Source organism: Thunnus albacares, chromosome 23 (assembly GCF_914725855.1).
Source record: "Thunnus albacares chromosome 23, fThuAlb1.1, whole genome shotgun sequence".
NCBI lineage: Eukaryota > Metazoa > Chordata > Actinopteri > Scombriformes > Scombridae > Thunnus > Thunnus albacares.
Window position 1 is genome coordinate 4,943,077 of NC_058128.1, and position 18,650 is coordinate 4,961,726.

Genomic DNA, 18,650 nt, shown 5'->3' on the forward strand with positions numbered 1-18,650 from the left:
GACTGACTGACAACATCTTCTACTCTTATAATACTGGTACAACGCTCCCTGGTTAAGGCGACTGGTGAGCTTCTGTAGAAAATAATGCTGTCTCTTTTTATTTTTTTTTTTGTATTTTTTTTATTTTATTTTATTTTTTTTTTTGCAGACCGTAAACTAGGCTTTCAGGGAGGGGAAACGGGGGCAGTTGAATAGACTGACAACATTGTGCCATGTAAACGGCTCGACTATGAGAATGTCAATAACACACTTTGGCATCTAAACATAATTTTGGCCCATTACACCACAATATGGAGAGGAGTCTTAACAACCACTTCAAAGTATATATATATAAAAAAAAAAAAGGTGAAATCAAATGAGTTAAAACTTGCTCCGGACCGTCCTGCCTCTCTCTGTGGCGGCGGCGGTGGTGGAGGCGGCGGCGGCGGCGTGTGCTTTTTCCTCAAAAGATCGAGGCTCGTTTGTGAATGAGCGAGTCTTGCCCTGTGCTTACATCATGAAAGCAAGCGTGCGCGCTCGTCTGAGGTGGATCCACAAAAGTAATGATCCTCGCCGTCTCGAGACAAACGGCGCCGGCTACAACTCAAGAAAAATGTTTTTTTTTTTTTTTGTTTTTTTTTTTTTGAACCCAAACAAAAGGGGATAAGAGGATTTTTTTTTTTTTTTTTTTTGGAGAAATAAGGCTTTCGCGTATGACTCTCACTTCAATCTGAGGAGCGGGATCGTGTGAAAAAAAAAAAAACAATCAAAACAATACATTTTGAAGCCTGATGTATGTGTTTTGTGTCTGTGTGTGCGAGATACTAATAGAGAGAGAGAGAGAGAGAGAGAGAGAGAGAGAGAACAGGAGTGCAAAGATTTGTGGTAAGGCTTTGATGAATAAAACTGGCTGTACAATGGCTAAAAATATCAGTGCGCGATTCTTGTGTGTGTGCGTGCGCGCGTGCATGTGCGTGCATGTGTGTTTTAAAGTGTGGCGGGTAGTAGCGGTCGCTGTAGAGCTGCTTTCACACTCAGGGGCTCTCATGCACAACAATAAAGTAAACTGTGAGGTCTGCACGAGAGTGTGTGTGTGTGTGTGTGTATGTGTGTTTGTATATGTGTGTGCGTGTGTGTGCGTGTATATAGATATATATATGACACATGGGCACTTTTTTTTTTTTTTTTTTTTTTTTTTACATCTTTACAAAGAAAAAAAGCAAACATGACATTTTCAGGCAACAAGACCACAGAATAGCAAGTTAACAAACTCTTTTTTTAAATCTATATTTTAAATATGAGGGATCCATACAAAACACTTAATAAAATACCCATGTTATCAAATAATTTCACAAGAAATACACTGACGCGCTAGGCAGGAAGTACCTTCAGAATTTGGCACTAAACTCCACTGATCTTGTCTTTTTTTCTTTATAAGACATTTTGCTGAACAACAAAACACATCTAAATATTGTTTCCCACGAGAGAAATAAAATAATAATGACATTGATGCTTCACAAGCTGACATTATATATATATAGATATATTTATATTTATATATATTTTTAGGAATTTTATATAGCTAATTAACCAACAAGAAATTTAGCAAATAGGGACTCCTTAAAAAAAGAAGAGGAAAAAAAGAAAGAAAAAAAAAAAAAAAGCAAAGTAACTATTATAGTAATATGAAAGGCTTTGTCTATTGTTCAAGTAAACTGATTTTTTAGTCTTCTCTTGAAAAACATGAGACATTTAAGACCGTTAGACTTGTGATGAAACCACAACTAAACTCACGAGAAGCACCGACGTTAACGCAGGTTACAGGTATCTTAGTATTTTTTTTTTTTCCTCTATACATTTAAACAGTAGAAAATATAGGTCATTTCATCATGTGCATTTAAACCACGGATTGTCTATCTGTGAGTCAGTTCAGCAAAAGGTGACACAAGTAGGTAGCATTTCTCCCCCCCAAACAGGGCAAATGTCTTTTTTTATTTTTTACCTTTAAACTACTCTAGAAAAAAGTGGTTCTATATATAGACTTTGAATGAGAAACAGAGCCACTTAAAATGGCCTTATCAAAAAACTTTACACTGCCTGAAAAATGTAAAAACCATTAGAGAGCTCTGAGAGAGTCTAATATTGATCAGACAGTTTTTATTTCAAAACTGTTTGGAAGTAGTCTTATTTCTCAGAGAAACTGGCGCGGACTGCTTCTGGCCCGCGCTCTGTTTTTCATCGGCGCCAGAAGCAAGATGACGCGCCAATTCCTGTAGTGAACTTTCAAGTTTACTTTAAATGAAGAAGAAAAGGAAAAAAAAAAAAAAAAAAAAAAAAACTGACATAAAGAAGAAAAGAAGAAACAAACAAACAAAAAAAAAAATGCAAGAGAACATACTGAATGGAAATCACTTTGCCACAGGTTGTTGTTTTTTTCTCCAAAAAAAAAAAAAAACAAAACAAAAAAATTTTTGTTTTTTTTTTGATAAAAATCTCAGTCTTTTTTAAGTTTTTCATATGAATGCAGCTTTATATCTTTTTCACATTGATTCATTTTCTTACCTACCCCTTCCTTTATCGCCTCTCACCCTCCCTGAAACCCTCCCGCAAAACAGATCCAAATGAGGTCACATGCAAAAAAAAAAAACAACCAAAAAACAAAAAAAAAACATAAAAAGAAAAAAAAAAATCATAAAAATCAAAGTCCAAAAAAGCTAAAAGTTCAAAGTTCAAAAGGTCAGTAGGCGGCGGCGGAGGAGGAGGAGGAGGAGGAGGAGGAGGAGGAGGAGAACCAGGTTATGATCAGGTGAGCTCGGAAAAGACATCAGAAAAACAATGACGGGGGGAGGAGGAGGACGATGACACTTTTTTTTTTTTTTTTTTTTTTTTTTTGGTGGGGGATTTTTTTTTTTGTTGTTGTTGTTTTTTGTTTTTGTTTAAAGTTTTTTTTTTTTTTTTTTTTTTTTTTTTTTGGGGTTTGGTTTGTTTGGACGCCACGGAGACATGCTAGGCAAACGATGAGCTAACAGGCATGGAGATGGGTTGTTCTAAAAGGGGGAAAGAAAAAACAGGGGAGAGGAGAGAGTTACACACAGAGAGCCAGAGCACCACACCACTACAGCATTTGTTTGTTTTTTTTTGTGTAAAATCAAGAGAAACAACAACAACAACAACAAACAACAACAACAACAACAACAAACAAACAACAACAATGCAAACCGTCAGAACAGCAACACCACTCACTGATTTCATTGGCATTTCTTTTTGTTTTTTTTAGCTTGAATTTTGTTTTTTTTTGTTTGTAATATAAAATGATATTAATGTAGTAGGTCTATACTAACAGGCAACAACACACACACACACACTAACACTCACTCATTCACACACACACACACACACACACACACACATACACACATATACACAAAAAACAGAGAGCACCCAAAGCTTTATCCATCAGATCCCAGATGGATGTTGTCATTTGGGAGAAAATATTCATATTTTTTGGGGGGAGGGTGGGGGGGGGGAGGGGGGTCTTTTCACTTCATTCTTTTTTAAAAAAAAATTTCTTTTATTTTTTTTTTAAACAAATTTTGAAATCTTTGGAAAGGTTGGGGGTGGGTGGGCAGGTGGGCGGGCGGGTGGGTGGGTGGGGTGGTGGGGGGGGGGCTACGAACAAACGAAAAAACGGAAAACACTCAAAACAAGAAAATTAAATCAAAATAAGTAAAAAAAAAATTTTAAAAATAAAATAAAATAAAAAAACGCGAGGAAAAAGGTAGATATTTGACAAGTGAAGAAGTAGTCCCACTACGGATGGAGAGAGGGAGAGAGAGTGGTAAAGAGAGAGAGATGGATGGATGGATGGATGGATGAATGGATGAACAGCACAGAGAGGTGTGTGTGTGTGTGTGTGTGTGTGTGCGGGTGAATGGATAAATGACACAGGGAGGGGTTGGTGGTGGTGTTGGCGGTGACGGTGGCGGTGGCGGTGGTGGCGGTGGTGGGTGGCGGTGGTGGGGGGGGGGGGGAGCAGGTGCGGGTGCGGTTCGAATGGCAGCGGAGTGTGTTTGTGATTGTGGTTTCTGCACTGAAAAAACATGAAAAACACCGGAGAACCCAATTCCACGAGACTTCTCCACAAGGGTCTACTTTAATGATGCTGTATACTTTATAGGAGTCCAATAACTTAACGATAGGCAATAAATAAAATCCTTTTTTTTTTTATCTGAGGCAGTAAAAATGTATAAAAATAGAACTGCTTTTTTTACAAATAAAATTTACAGGCCTGTGGCTTTCTGTACTTTGAATTATTTTTTTTTTAAATCTTTCAACAAACATCAAGTATTTTCAGTTACCCCCTTAACCCATAAACTCTTTTTTATTATTAGTATTATTATTATAGACTTCGTCAAATTCTGGATGCTATTTTGAAAATGTTCTACATGCTGTAATATCCCTTTCACAACAAAGACCAATGTGATCTGACCCAGAAAAGTAGTAACTAATTATTTTTTTTTTTTATCATCTGAGAAATAAAAAAACAGTTTTTTCATTTTTCACATAAATAATAAGACGTAGCTGGAGTGTGTGTGTGGTTTTTTTTTTTCTTCCTGTGGTGGTGGAGTGTAACTGTTACGGCAGGCTGACTATACTGTAAAGAGGCCACTAACGTTTTGCAGCCTTTGCTCCCGGGTTGCCAGCAGGCATAGAGGGGTTTCGGAGAAGCAGCGGCGGCCTGCAACCAACACCGCGGAGGTCAAAGGTCAAATGTGCATATCGGCGTGCGCGTCAAAAAAAATGAACCCTTCGCCAGGCCTTAGGTTCACAACGAGAGAGAGAGAGAGGAAAAATAAAAAAATCATCATGGCTCCTTTGTCTTTACCTCGGTTCTGACTGTAACTAGTCCTTAAAAATGTATAAATAATCACTCAGAAAGAAAAAATTAAATAAGTTTTAAACAAATTTTTTTTTTTAAAAAGCTACCCAAGATAGCTACTTTCTTCCATTGTAAAAAAAAAAAAAAAAAAAAAAAGAAAAAAAAGAAAAAAAAATTGCACAAAGTAATGGCGGTAATGGAAGCGTTCATGTGTGTAAAAAAAAAAACAAATTGTAATAAATAATACTTGAAAGCTAACATAAAAATCTTCAAAAAAGCAAGAAAAACAAGAAAAAAAAAAAAACAAGGCGTGTGTGTCTCCCTCAGGGTGGTTGTAGGTCGTCTCCCCCTCCCTCCCACATCCCTCCCTTCCCTCCCTTCACACCTCCCCCCCCCCCCCCCCACCCCACCCACACCCCTCCCCCAGTCCCTGTGTAGAGAGGTCGTGGCTCGGTTTGCTGTTTGTTTTTTTTTTTTTGGTTTTTTTTTTTTTTCATTTTCATTCTTTTGTGGGGGGACTTACCCTAGCAGTGCTAACATGGGGAGCAGATAGACCCTAGTGCTAAGATCAGTATGGTTTGCTGTCGTTCTTGGAGCGCTTCAGCTGCACCTTCAGCCGCTTCATGCCGATCTGGAAGCCGTTCATGGCCTGGATGGCTGCCTGTGCCGACACTGGATTGTCGTAGCTGACGAAGCCTGCGGGGGACACCAAGGAAAGGTAGATTGTTGGTGGTAAAATGAGAAGACGACTGATTGAAGAGGAGTGTGACATCACGACATACTGGTTCTCTTTCCACTTGCCATTAAACTCTTAACAGAAGAGATTGGTTAGTATAATCTTGAAATTGCATGGGTGAAGGTAAACTGGAGTGTCAGCTAGACTTAGCTAGTATATAATTCTTTCAGCAGACTGGGCGTAACGGGGTGGCTAACAAACGTTTGAAAGCTAGCTACCTACGTTAGCTATTGTTGGGCTATTGGGTTGTTACCATGGATGTATTATAAGAGCTGGATACCGGACTAAAAATGGCGCCTACAGTCCTGTAGGAATTGCTCGCCTGGCACATACGCCAAAAAAAGTTTCTAGCTTCCGGGTTTGCTTCCGCGTTGTGCGGCCCACTGAATATGCGCAGTAGTGTTTCCCACGCTGGCCCCGCCCACGAGTTCCTGCTCAGCCCACAGACTTTACATTGTGATGACGTCACAGATTTTTAAATTGCTTTTCTCAGTTTGAGGAAAGTTTTACAAATATAAAACCTCCATGAATCAAAAGTTCATAATAGAAAGAGTCATAATTGATGTTGTTTGCAGTTCAAGGTGTCCTGTCAACAGTTTTACAGACGTCTGTTTTACAATGGTGGTCTATGGGGAAAGTCCTTTTTGGGCTGCAGGGGGATTTTTCGCTGCAATACCTCAAGTGGCCACTGGGAAAAATTGGCTGCAAGGCTGAACGGCGGCTTATTGCCAATTTTTCCTTGTGGCCACATCGTGGTATTGCAGCAAAAAACAAAAACAAACCTGCAGCCCAAAGAACATTTTCCCCATAGAGCACCATTATAAAAGACACATCTGTAAAACTGTGAATTATTATTCTTTGTATTTGTAAAACTTTCCAAGAACTCACAGTTGGGGCTAGCAACAAATTTGGAAGCTAGAAAACGTTTTTTGGCTTGAATAGGTGCCATCTTTGAGTCTGGCATCCAGTTCCTATAATACCTCAAAGCGTTGTTACACATAAAACACCTGCCATAACAACCTCCTAGTTGTAATGTCAGGGCAGAAATATGCTTAATTTCCAACAACTACAATACCTTCCATGTGGCGAAAAAAACGTACAATAATGTCAACAAAACAGTAGCAAAATGGTCCTATACATAACAAAATTAGCACTGATGTCATTATTTTATCTTTTTAAAAAGTACTGACAGTATACAGGTTATATGTAGCTGGTTTCACTTGTACAAAAAGCTTCGCCTCTATTTCCATATATCTAGTGCAATCACAGTGCAAGGGATAGGTGTAACTGTCTTGCATGAACTCAGCGAATTTAGCGCTAGTCGTTTCCTAATTTTTCTGGTGTTTTCTTTAATGAACATATTTAACATGTAACTGACTCACAGCTAGTAGGATTACTACTACTACTACTACTACTATTACTACTACTAGCCTACCACTAGGAGTGTAATTGTACCTAACATGTTAGCTAATGTAGCTAGCTAATGTAGCTAGCGAATGTTAGCGAAGGAGTATAGCCAGGCTGTTTTCATTAGATTGCATCTGCTAGTAGTGAATGTTAGCTCACCTCTGTTAGCTTCTATTACATTTGGAGGTGACATGCAGTTAGTTATATCATTAAACTGTTGACCAAAGCTAACGATATGTTAAAAATGTCCAAAGTCATGACATAGCTTGACAACATCACCAACCTTCGTACCACCAACAGAGGATCTGATCTTGTTTTTTCTATGTAGATACTATAAACCTCACTGCTTCTGGTCAAAATATATATTCTTTACCTCTACAATTGAGTGTTTTCTCTTTGATCTGTGCCATAAAGCAGTGCAGCAGATTCACTATTCTAAATACAGACCAGCGAGTTTCTACATGATGGTCTTGTCTATTTACAGCAATTATACTCTCTTAAAAATAAGGTTGTAATCATAAACTGACGTTAAAATGCTACACGAGGCATCCTCGCCATGTTTAAGTGTCTTGAGATCTGATTTATCTGTATTACAGTTACATCTACATTGAAACAGACCCCTGGTACACATTAAGAAAATATTAAACTTTAATGGCTCCCGCGGGGAAAACTGGGTTGTTGCCTCGACAAAATAATGAAAGAATAAAGCAAAATATAATGGTATATACATAATAGTGAAACAAATGGGGAGCATTAAAAGTGACACTTCCAATGTGAAACATGAGTCCGCAATAATAAGGGCAGTAAAAATTTACAATAAAATCGCATTTTCTGCTCAACTTGACAACAACTTGACAAAGGCCGTTGCTGGAATAAAGGTTTAGGAGCAGAGCAGTGAGGTTATATTGTGTTTTATTTTTTTTTTCCTCCGCCTCACACTAAGTCATCTCCGAGCACACACTTCACCTCCTCTCGGAATACTTGCAATCTCAAAAACTGTCAGTAAACTCCTTTTCTCGCTTGTCTCACATTCATCCTCGATCCATTTTTCTGACAAGTAGCACAGCTGCCTGTTTTCTTTTTTTTTGTGTGTGTGCTGCATCCATGCTTGATTTATTTCTGTTTCCTTAGTTGCTACATGCGGATTGGAAGATGCATTAGATTCAGGTTTTTGTTGTCAGCATGAGCAAATGTGATGCAAATGAAAACATTTTTTTGTTGTTGTTGTTCTCTTCTTTACAGGTGAATCAAGAAGCTTGTTAATAACAAGTGGAAAGGAATTACTTGCCGTCCCAGTTCAGAGCGGATCTCTTAAAAAGTCCATATTTTTACATCGACTATGTAATAACAGGTCAGAAAAAAATCAATTTCAGTGGAAGTGCGAATGCAACCTCTTTCCCCCACAACCGGTGTTTCCTTTGCAGCCTTCAATATCTCAGGAGCGTTCAGGTGATCCTCATCAACTCGTTAAGTCTGGAGGCACAACATGACACTCGGTATTTATCAGGTGTTTGGTTTCAGGTGGTCATTAGCGACAAGTGAATATTGCATATGACATTAATTTTAGGTCACACTTTATTGTCTAGGTCCTAATAGCTTCCTGTTAAGAGCTATAAAATTTAATACCAATTAGAAGAAGTTAGTTGAGTTTGAGAAAATTGTGATGACTAAATATTTATTTATTACTGGAAACTTTATGTTTTTAATTTAATTATTGAATTGTATTCTCGCCTGTAGACAAATTTCACTTCTTTTTTTGCATGTTCAGCTGACTCATTGACTCTCTAGATCAGGCTAATTAATTTGAATGATTCAAGTGAACATTTTCCCTACAATAAACACTAAATTACACTGTTCTCTTTCACTTCACTTCCTTAGGTGGGATACATTAAGTTTCTTATCTTACCTTTAAGGAAATTTCCTAAGAATTTACAGTTACATATTAGTTTATTCCCTGAAAATTCTTAGGAAACTATGAGACCTCCATCTATCAATGAACTTAAATAATACAGTAAATCCACTTTTCTCTTTGACAACCTGAACATGTTTTTGGTATTTTACACTTTAGAGACTGTCTGAAAACCCCTACAGTAGTAAACATTTCGTACTAAACAGTCGATGAGGAGCCCCTGAATGCACCGTCGTTATTTTTGGCTGGACTGAGGAAGAGGAGGCTCAGTTTCAACTTGGGACCCGACTTCATGGGCCGCATCCTTCCAAGTATCCGGCTGCTGAACTGGGACACAGCAAGTGTAGAAAAGGGACACATAACTGCAGGTATTTTGTGTGTGCGTGTGTTTCCCCCCCCCCCTTTTTTTTTTTTTTTTCGGAAGCACACGCTGACACCCCCGCTGCTGCTGCTGCTGCCGTACCGAAGCACTTGCTAAGGTTTGTCTGTTTGTCGATGAAGACTTTGGCAGAGACCACGTTTCCGAAAGGCATGAACATCTGCAGTATGTCCTGGTCTCCGAACTCCTGGGGCAGGTGGTAGATGAAGAGGTTGGCACCTTCGGGACCTGGCGGAGGTGTGGGGGGGGTGGGGGGTGGAGGGGGTGGAGGGGGAAGGGCGAGATGCAGAGCAGGTATAAGGTCAGAGCAGGTTTTCAGTGCAGAAAGACTGCAGGAGAGGAGAGGGAGAGCGTGTAGCATTGTGGCGACCGGCGATGCCGTGCTGTCGTCATAGGAACGGAGCTGAAGCACACTGCTTAGCACAATATCGCATGACCTTGAGTTTGTTATTGCTTTTAAACAACATTCTGCAGTTGTATTGAACATTAAACAAGCATGAAAGCTTTTGGTTTTCATTTAATCATTATATTTTGGCACTCTACTCACAAAAGAAGTTCCTTGTTCTCTTGCTTTTGATTCATTCATTCTTTCAGCTGCATGTTGTCTCCCTTAAGAGGGGTCATAGCCCCCCCCTCCTCCTCCTCCTCCTCCTCCTCCTCCTCCCCCCCCTCCCTTTCCATCACACATCCTAATAACTGTAATAGGTCAGATCTCTCAGAATGATTAAATAGACTCTCCTCTGCTAAACGAAGCTGAATTATTGTCACATCTTTGTCTGCCTGGAGGGTTTTGAACTACAGGATGGACCGTGAGGAGAGAAGGAGAGAGAGAGAATCTTTACAAATGCATTTTTTTTTTTTTTTTTGTCGGGAGGCGCAGATGAAAAGTGCAGAAACAAACAGTACGTGGCTGTATTTGTTTTTGCCAGACATTTCATCATCTAGTTTGTATTCAGCGCTGTCGGCTAAAGCTTTTGGGGAAATTTAACTCCCATTATGAGGTTCTGTGTAAAGGTGGCACTTTGCAACAGCACCAGCAGGCAGGAAATTTATCAAGTTTACAGCTCTTCTATGATATAGTAAAAATCAAATGATCGACAATCATAAACAAAAATATCGACAATATTCCCAGAGAGGTCTGGTTGAACACAAATGTCTTCATATTTACTATAAAATATTGATTATATGTGATAAATTTTTTACAATTTATCCTGCTGAAACAATGCAAAGCTCCCTAAAATCAGACTTGTTGCTTTTACATCTATGCTGCATATCAAAAACAGGCATAAAATGTCTTTAGTGCAGGTTTAAATAACATTTAATGCAAGTGAAGTCGGGCTGATTTGCCATAAAATCAACACAGAATGTGATATATGTGGGATTTAATTGTGATTTTATGTTTATTTAAGATATTTAAAAAAGCAACTGATGAAATTTTGGATACAAGAACACCCGATTTTCAGCAAAAGCACCCTGTGTGTCCAATAATAATTTATTTTTTACTCGATAAGCAGCTCATTTGAATTCCTTTTCTTATCAGTTTTTATTACTGGTACCAGTTTTCAATAAAATATGTGTGCTTTTGCAGCAGGAAACATAACTTTTGGCTGTTTTTTTCTTACAGATAACTACTACAGGATGCCTCTTGAAAGGATTCATACATAACAGCTTTCCTAGATATAACACAGGTTTAGCTTTTCAGGGGAGAGTTTTATGTGCTGGAGTAAATTCTGCAGGAAATATTGCACACATGTCTAGCCCAAAAAAAAAAAAACCTCTCATTGAGCAGCAGTGATGTGCAGACAGGCAGCCCCCCCAGCAAGGCTACTGACCCTCTTTCTGGCTGCCGGCGGCCCCCTGCTGCTGCAGCAGGGACTGGCTGTAGAGGGTGGGCAGCGCTGCGGCGGCGTACTGCTGGATCCCTGAGTAAGCCTGCGTCAGCGCGTCCATGGTGCCCGCCGTCCCGTTGGTAAGCCCTGCGCCGCCCAGGCCTCCGTTTAGAGCCGCCATACCTGAGAGCATTTGAGCAACTTTACATAAAACCCAACAATAAAGAAAGAAGAGTGCACTTACTCATTAGCGCTCCCACTGAAGGTTGTGTTTTTTTAACCACACACATACACACACACACACACACACACACACACATACACAAAAACACACACAAAAAAAACTTACAGACAGTCAACACCACACCGACGCTTACACACGGACAGACTTTAGTTAATCATCACAAAAGACACATAAACACAGTGTCTACGTACAAAACAGTTAACATCAGAGCACAGGACTCACACAGTATTAGTATAAACACAATAAATTACAGTATGAGTGTAGCTGATGACAGCCAGAGCTGCACACAGGTGTACGATGCATGCATGCACGCCAGAAAAAAAAAAAACAAAACACACACACGCTAAGACGCTCCGAGACAACGACAGCAGCGTATACGATGAAACACATGAAAACAGGGACTTGTTTTTCTCTGTTTAGTCATTAAAATAGTTTTTTTTTTTGGTGCATTTTCAGAGAAAGAAAGGGAACTAAAAGATATCTCTAGTTATTCTCTGGTAGACTGCCATTTCACTCGTTTTTCATGTCTTTAATTATGTGTTTTTTTTACCGTTAAGCCTCCTGTAAAGCACTTTGAATTGGCCTTGTGTATGAAATGCGCTTCACAAATAAAGTTGCTTTTTATTTCACAGACTAATTGATTTACTGACCAATAAACTGAAATATGAAAATTAAATTCTAGATCGTTTCTTCATGATCTTCCATCTTTATGAATGCTTTCAGCTCCTCTAAATGTGTAGAATTATCTCTCTAAAGCTATATCAAATATCAACAGAGAAGTCTTGTTATCTGTGCTTTTCCAACATGTGACGTCTCACTTTCGTGGGAGTTGCGGGGGGGGCGGTGGGGGGGGACGGAGGGGGACAGGGAGTTGCGGGTTTGAAAGTGAGGGAACGCAGCAGTAACACTCATTAGCTGCTTGTAATGGCTTAATATCACGGCGGAGGGCAACTTGTCTGAGGGGGTCTGACATTGGCTCGGCGTCCTGTCGCCTCACCGTCAGACACAGTGAAATAAATTATCACCGCAGAGCTCTGGATTATAGGTCACTCATTTATTCAGGAATAATTGCACCGGTGACCTTTGCAATTCAATTAAGGCCTAGATGTGTTTAAATGAGGGTGGTCGGTGGCGGGAAGGGGGGAGGCGTGTCGGGGAGAGAAAGGGACAAAAACGGGATGCAAAATGACCCGGTCCGTTTTTTTTTTTAAAAAGATGTGTGTGTGTGTGTGTGTGTGTGTGTGTGTGCGTGTGTCCTGTCTGTGTGTCTGCACCTGTGTGCACTCCAGTAGACGCATATATGATTTACACAGTGGATACAGCTACTCCAGCTGAGGAGCGTTAAAGGTCAGAGGAGAATAATGTGGTGGAAGAGGCCGGTAGTACAGGATCTCGGCTGTCATAACAGCGCTGATTAAGATCCCAGCTCCGTCTCCCCAGAGGTCAAAGGCAGGACACACACACACACACACACACACACACACACACACCGCACAGCTCGGCAGTTACTGGTAGACCACACACACACACACACACACACACACACAGACACGCCGTGTAGTCAATACAATTCACATGTGGATAGCAACACGTGTTATCTGCTTCTGATCTGATCCTTTTAACATACAGTTTACTTACTGAGACTTTAAAAAATGACTTCACTTGATACAAAAGCAGCTGGACTTCTAATGTGTGTTTATAAAAACATAACAACGGTTAATTTTTATCTTTTTTTGATATACAGATAACGAAATTTTGTATTTTTTGGCAGGAAAATATTTAACTTGTGTATTTTCTAGCATGGAAACGGTCCAATTCAGTATTTTTTTTAGACGTGAAAATGCTTAATTCTTTTAAGTGGAGGAAATTTGTCGAATTTATAAATAATTTTTACATGAAAAAGAGTAATTTTGTTATTTTGGTGGAAGGAAAACTGTCAAACTTTGCATTTTTTGCCACAAAGATAACCATATTTTATATTGTGCAACATGAAAGTAGTCAACTACTGTAATTTTTAGGCATTGAAATGGTGAATTATGATACTTTTTTTGGGCAAATGCTTTCAAATGTTGCATAGTCTGGCTCAAAAACTGTACTTTTGGTGTGATTATGGTTACATTTTAGTCAAATATAGCATTTTTCTGACAGGAAATTGATCAATTTTTATATTTTGTGGGACATCAAAACTATCACATTTACACCACAACACTGAACATCCTCACAGAAGCTCAAAAAAAAGACGAGTTTCATCTTGTAAAGCTGACAAAAAAAAACAACACAACAAACCAAACACAATGGGACACGACTACGACGCCGTTGATCCCACACAGAGACAGACGCGTGAGGCGACAGCAGCGCGCCCGACTCTGCCAGGACGACACGCCAGCACTCGTACAGCAAGCATAACCCAGGACACAACCAGGAAGCGGATGGAGAGATGGAAAAAAAAACAAAACAAAAAAAAAAAAAAATGGATGGATGAATAAATCCAAGCCCAGATGAGTGGAAGAAATAGCCGTCATAGAGAGAGTGAAGACAAATTTATCATCGAGTGAAACTGAGACACAGAGAGACGATGTCTTATATTAACATTAACATTATAATTTCTTGTCCCTGTTGTTTATTTCTCTTTTTAATCTCTTTAATCTTGCAAAATATGGACTTAAATGTCCAAAAATGAACAGATGATTGTCCAGATGTGTGAAATATATGCATATAAATAAAGCATTTGACATTAGAGTTGGACAAATATATGGTTTTTGATGTACTAACCCTTTTAAAAATAATATTAAATACAGAATATTAGCAATTTAGTGCTGTTTTCTTCCTCTATTTAGTACAAATGCTGCATGTTCTTAATGAATTCAGTTTTTATAGACTTTAACGGAGAGTTTTAGTGCAAAAAATCTGCAAAAAAAATGTCATTTTTAATTAAAAAAAATCAAAAACCTCATATAGATCAAACCCTAATGACTGCCTGGTAGCTGTGCTGCTGCGACGCTTCGTCTCTCTGCGTGGACTCAAAGGTCGTGGTGGTGGAGTGTGCGTGATCGGAGGTTGGAGGGTGGAGGGTGGAGGGTGGAGGTGGTGTGGCTGATGGCAGGGTGAATACTCACTGTTGACGCTACCTGCTAGTGCATTAATGTTGTTCAGGCCCACAGTTGCACCTGCCAGGCCCTGCAGGGTGCCCAAAGAGGTCAGAGAGTTCATGGCACCGGCGTTGGAGCTGGCTGTGGTGCCCGCTGCTGGGGAAAGAAGAAGAAGACGGAGAGGAAGAGGAAGAGGAAGAGGAAGAAGAGGAGGAGGAGACAAAGAAGCACAGGTGTTATACAAGCATTTAACAAGGTTCCTCGAGTAGAGGTGAAGGTTTTCTTATTAAAACCTTAATAGAAGGTGCAACACGTACAAACTAAACATCAGTAAATTGTCATTAAAACGGCTGCTGGGATGAACGGCTGCCTCTACAGAGCTTTTATTTTCTTATCTTGTATGTTTGGGTTTGTGTGTTATCCTTCTCTACAGAGTTTAGTGAACTGATCAGCAACTTTATGATTCAGCTTCTAAAAATAATCATTTTGTTGATGATGAATCTATCAATACAGGCTACGCCCATTTCTGCCTTTTTCGTCCAGATTCAGTTAGAATCCCGACTAAATCTGTTGTTTGATTAGTTTTAATTACTTTCCTAATTCTCTGGAAGTCATCGCCACTGCAGCCAAAGTTAAAAGCGCACATACCAACTCTCTCATTTTCACCATTTCTGCCTGTACTTTGCTGCACATCTGATATATAAAACCTGCATTTCCTACGAACATAACAACTAATTAGCTTCTGCAGACGTCATGCACTCTCTAAAGTTTTTTTTTTTTTTTTTTTTTTTTGCAAGATTTGTCTTGTCAGATTTGACCTGCAGGAAGACATCACGCTGTACTTCCAGTAGCAAAGCTTTAAAAAGCGTTAAAGCTTTTTTTTTTTTCAGCGTCTGGTAAAGATGAATGCAGGGAGGCCAAATGGAGAAAAAAAAAAAAAGCACTTCACAATATATCGTTTATTTAAGTAGAGCCGGCGTGAATGGAGAAAACTGAAAGCATGTTCCCGACAAGAAGCAAAGAAGAGGTTCAAGGGAAATGTGATCTCGAAGCAACAAATTATCTTCACGCTTGTCTCTCATTCTTTCCTGGATCTGTAGCAGCGTGTCTCAGTTATTGTAATGCTGATGTTGAAAAATATTATCAGTAGCACCTTTAATTAAGCTAAAACGATGCGGCACCTTGACCTTATATATATATATATATATATATATATATATAGTATAAAAAACCCCAAATGAAAATACATCTACGGTATCAAAGAGGAGTGCTGTATGCTTTTATAGATCAGGAAATATTCACAATAGAAGGTATATTGCAGGATTTTTTTTTTTTTTTTGCGTTCAAGGTGATGCTGTAATGGCATTAAAAACACAAGGACCATTCAAAAAAAAAAAGCAGACATACTGTGTGTACAAAGAGGCAAGAGCACAATCAGAGTAACCTTTCGCAATCATAAAACTTTCTGAATTCTACCTTTATTTATATTCAAACTACTTTTTTTTTTTTTTTTTACTCCTCAAGCACAGTCGGGTTTCAGATCAGTTAATCATGTTGTCACTGACACCGACAGACACACACACACACACACACAAAAATAACACACACACACATACACACACAGAGAGAGAGAGAGAGAGAGAGAGAGAGAGAGAGAGAGAACTGACTGACGAGTGAATCCAAACACGTAGCGGACGCACGGACTCACACACCTGAAACGCACACTTGATGTGTGAAATGTGTGCCATACATGAGCTGTGCTATGTCAGTGGGTGGGTAGGTAGGTGGGTGGGATGGCGGGAAATATGGTGCACAAAGCTTGCATCCTTGTTCTGTTTTTTTTTTTATAGAGAGAGAGAGAAAGAGAGAGAGAGAGAGAGGAAGAAGAAGAAGAAGAGAAAAAAAAAGATTCAATCTATTCATTTACCCTTGATCTCATCAAAGCGATGCCAACAAAGCAGGATTGCCGCTGAATATATTAAGAAATGGTATGATAAAGGGAGCATTATGTCAGCACATGGTGCAAAAACAAAAAAAAATAAAAAATAAAAGAAGAAGAAGAAGAAAAAAAAAAAAAAAGACGCTGGCCTGTCTCCATGCAGAACTGTCTATATTTATCAAAACTGGTGTGTGACGTTGTCGGTTTCATGCAGTATAGCGCCGCTCATTCACACTGAGTAGCTCAACCTGAGTGTGTACTATTCAAGGTTGGACTGACATTCAGATAGAGAGAGAGAGAGAGAGAGAGAGAGAGAGAGAGAGAGAGAGAGAGGCTGGAATAAAACAGAGAAGGTGAAAAGTGAGAGACGAGAAGAGGGGCATTCACCGGCTCGGTGGGAAGCAGGAAGTGAGGATGGAAGCGGCAGCTAACGTGGAGGAAGGAGAAGAAGAAGAAGAGGGTTACGGGTGGTGGAGGAGAGGGGGAAGAGGAGGAGGAGGGAGGGAGGGAGGTGAGGGGTAGCTTTTCATATTCATGCTCTGTTGGGAGTGTGCTCCAAAAAGAGAGAGCAAAACCACGGCTGCTGGAGCGAGGCCGAGCCGACATGAAAGGGGAGAATGATGGAGCAGAAACAGGGAGCTTGTCAAAAGGAGGGCAGCAGCAAAAGACGAGGGCAACGAGAAGGAACACAAGGAGAGAGGGGGAAAGAAGGAGGAGGAGGAGGAGGGAGGAAGGAGGAAGAGGAGGGGAAAGAAAAAGGGAGGAGAGAGAGTCTGAAGGTGGCAGTATTTAACCTGAGCTGAGTTCAGACATCAACCCAGTAGCTTTAAAAAATAAAAAACTCCCTCCATCCATCCCAGCCACGAACAGTGACACAACAGTAACACACACACACACACAGGTGGTGCAAACAAACCCGTCCACCGGGAAACAACAAATCTACTGTCCTTAAGTTCCTACATGGGTCTGTAGAGCTGGTGAAGTGAGGCGCAAACAAAAAAAAAAAAACAAAAACAAAATAAAAAACAACACATAGGTCTGAATCTGACGGGGAGGAAAAACAAAAAAAAAAAAGCACACATACAGTACATGCACACGCGCACACATATACAGTGCGTGTATCACGGGATGGTTTTTGTCGGGGCCACACGGTGAGGAAGTGAGGTGTTCAAAGACAGGAGGACGCAGGTGGGGGGGGGGGGAGGCGGCGCATCAACAACACAGCAATGGTTTCTCTGGTAAAGATGGAGAGGCGGAGACGGTGGATACACACACACACACACACACACACACACACACACACCATGGGAATGTGCCAGAAACACTGACGCTGAAGGTCTGAACAATGAAGATGACGATGTTTCTGCAACGGTGATGATGGTTTCGGTGATGTGGCGGTGATGATGTGCCCGGGGGGGATCGTGATGGGCGACAACACTGGTAATGGTAACGATGGAGAGCGGAGGACGTAGGCAGGCGTTGTTGGGCCCCCCCACCCCTCCCCGGCGTCGGACCCCCCAACCTGAGTGGCTGCGGCGTTACCTGGGCTGGCCAACGCTCCCAGGGAGGCGGCGTTGGAGGACAGGGGGTTTGCGGTGGAGGGGCTGGCTGAGTTTTGGGCCGCCGCCGCTGCCGCCGCTAAAGTAGCCAGGTTCTGCAACTGCAGAGCACTCATACCTGGAGAGAGGAGCCAGAGAGGGTGGTGTCAAACCTGGGGAGCGAGGCTTGAGGCGTGGGCTTGGGTCGCCTGGCTGGACCGGGGGACAGTGCTGTCTCTTGGTGTCCGATGGTGAGCAAGAGAAGCATTGGAGTTTGTGGAAATACTGTACTTATGTGCCTGGAAGTGTTTCCTTCTTTATCTGACTTGAGGAAAATGTTTCTGTGAAGAGTCTGTAGTGTGTGAAGACAAACACTACAGAAGCTGATTTCACTAATAAGTCCCAAATGTGTGTAAATCAGTAAAAGCAGCTGTTGTAGTGTTTAGGTTTTGGTGCGATTCTCTGAGGCAGAACTGCTCTGGAGGCAGAAGAAATCTCAGTAATTTAGTTAAACTTATAGTTTTCTGTCTAAACAGCACTTCAGTTCTTTTTTTGGCTGTTTTTTTAATGTTTTTTTGGCCTTTTATAAATGTCTAAATGCTCAAAAATCTACATATCTATAATATCGGTTAGATTAGAGCCTGCAAGATATAGACTTTTTTTTGTGTTTATGTAGTAAAAAAGTCATTTATTTTGCAATTTCATACATTTTTACAAGTGTA

At 40.4% G+C, this 18,650-nt stretch overlaps 1 protein-coding gene across 8 annotated transcripts in view; it reads right to left on the reverse strand.

Moving 5' to 3' along the window:
• Nucleotides 1-2,913: 2,913 nt before the first annotated feature.
• The window catches only part of celf2 (cugbp, Elav-like family member 2), a 224,305-nt gene continuing 208,568 nt past the window's right edge, over nucleotides 2,914-18,650 (reverse strand). For 3 of the 8 annotated variants that reach the window (XM_044344108.1, XM_044344111.1, XM_044344106.1), the window contains exons 9-13: nucleotides 14,479-14,604; nucleotides 11,122-11,301; nucleotides 9,374-9,517; nucleotides 5,382-5,554; nucleotides 2,914-3,026 (exon numbers count right to left, since the gene is read on the reverse strand). In XM_044344108.1, coding sequence (XP_044200043.1) covers nucleotides 5,427-5,554; nucleotides 9,374-9,517; nucleotides 11,122-11,301; nucleotides 14,479-14,604 — 578 coding nt within the window. In that variant the 3' untranslated portion in view covers nucleotides 2,914-3,026; nucleotides 5,382-5,426. Of the gene's footprint in view, nucleotides 3,027-5,381; nucleotides 5,555-9,373; nucleotides 9,518-11,121; nucleotides 11,302-14,478; nucleotides 14,608-17,932; nucleotides 18,068-18,650 lie in introns of all 8 variants that reach the window. The other 5 variants (XM_044344112.1, XM_044344107.1, XM_044344113.1 and 2 more) reach the window with 4 other exon arrangements.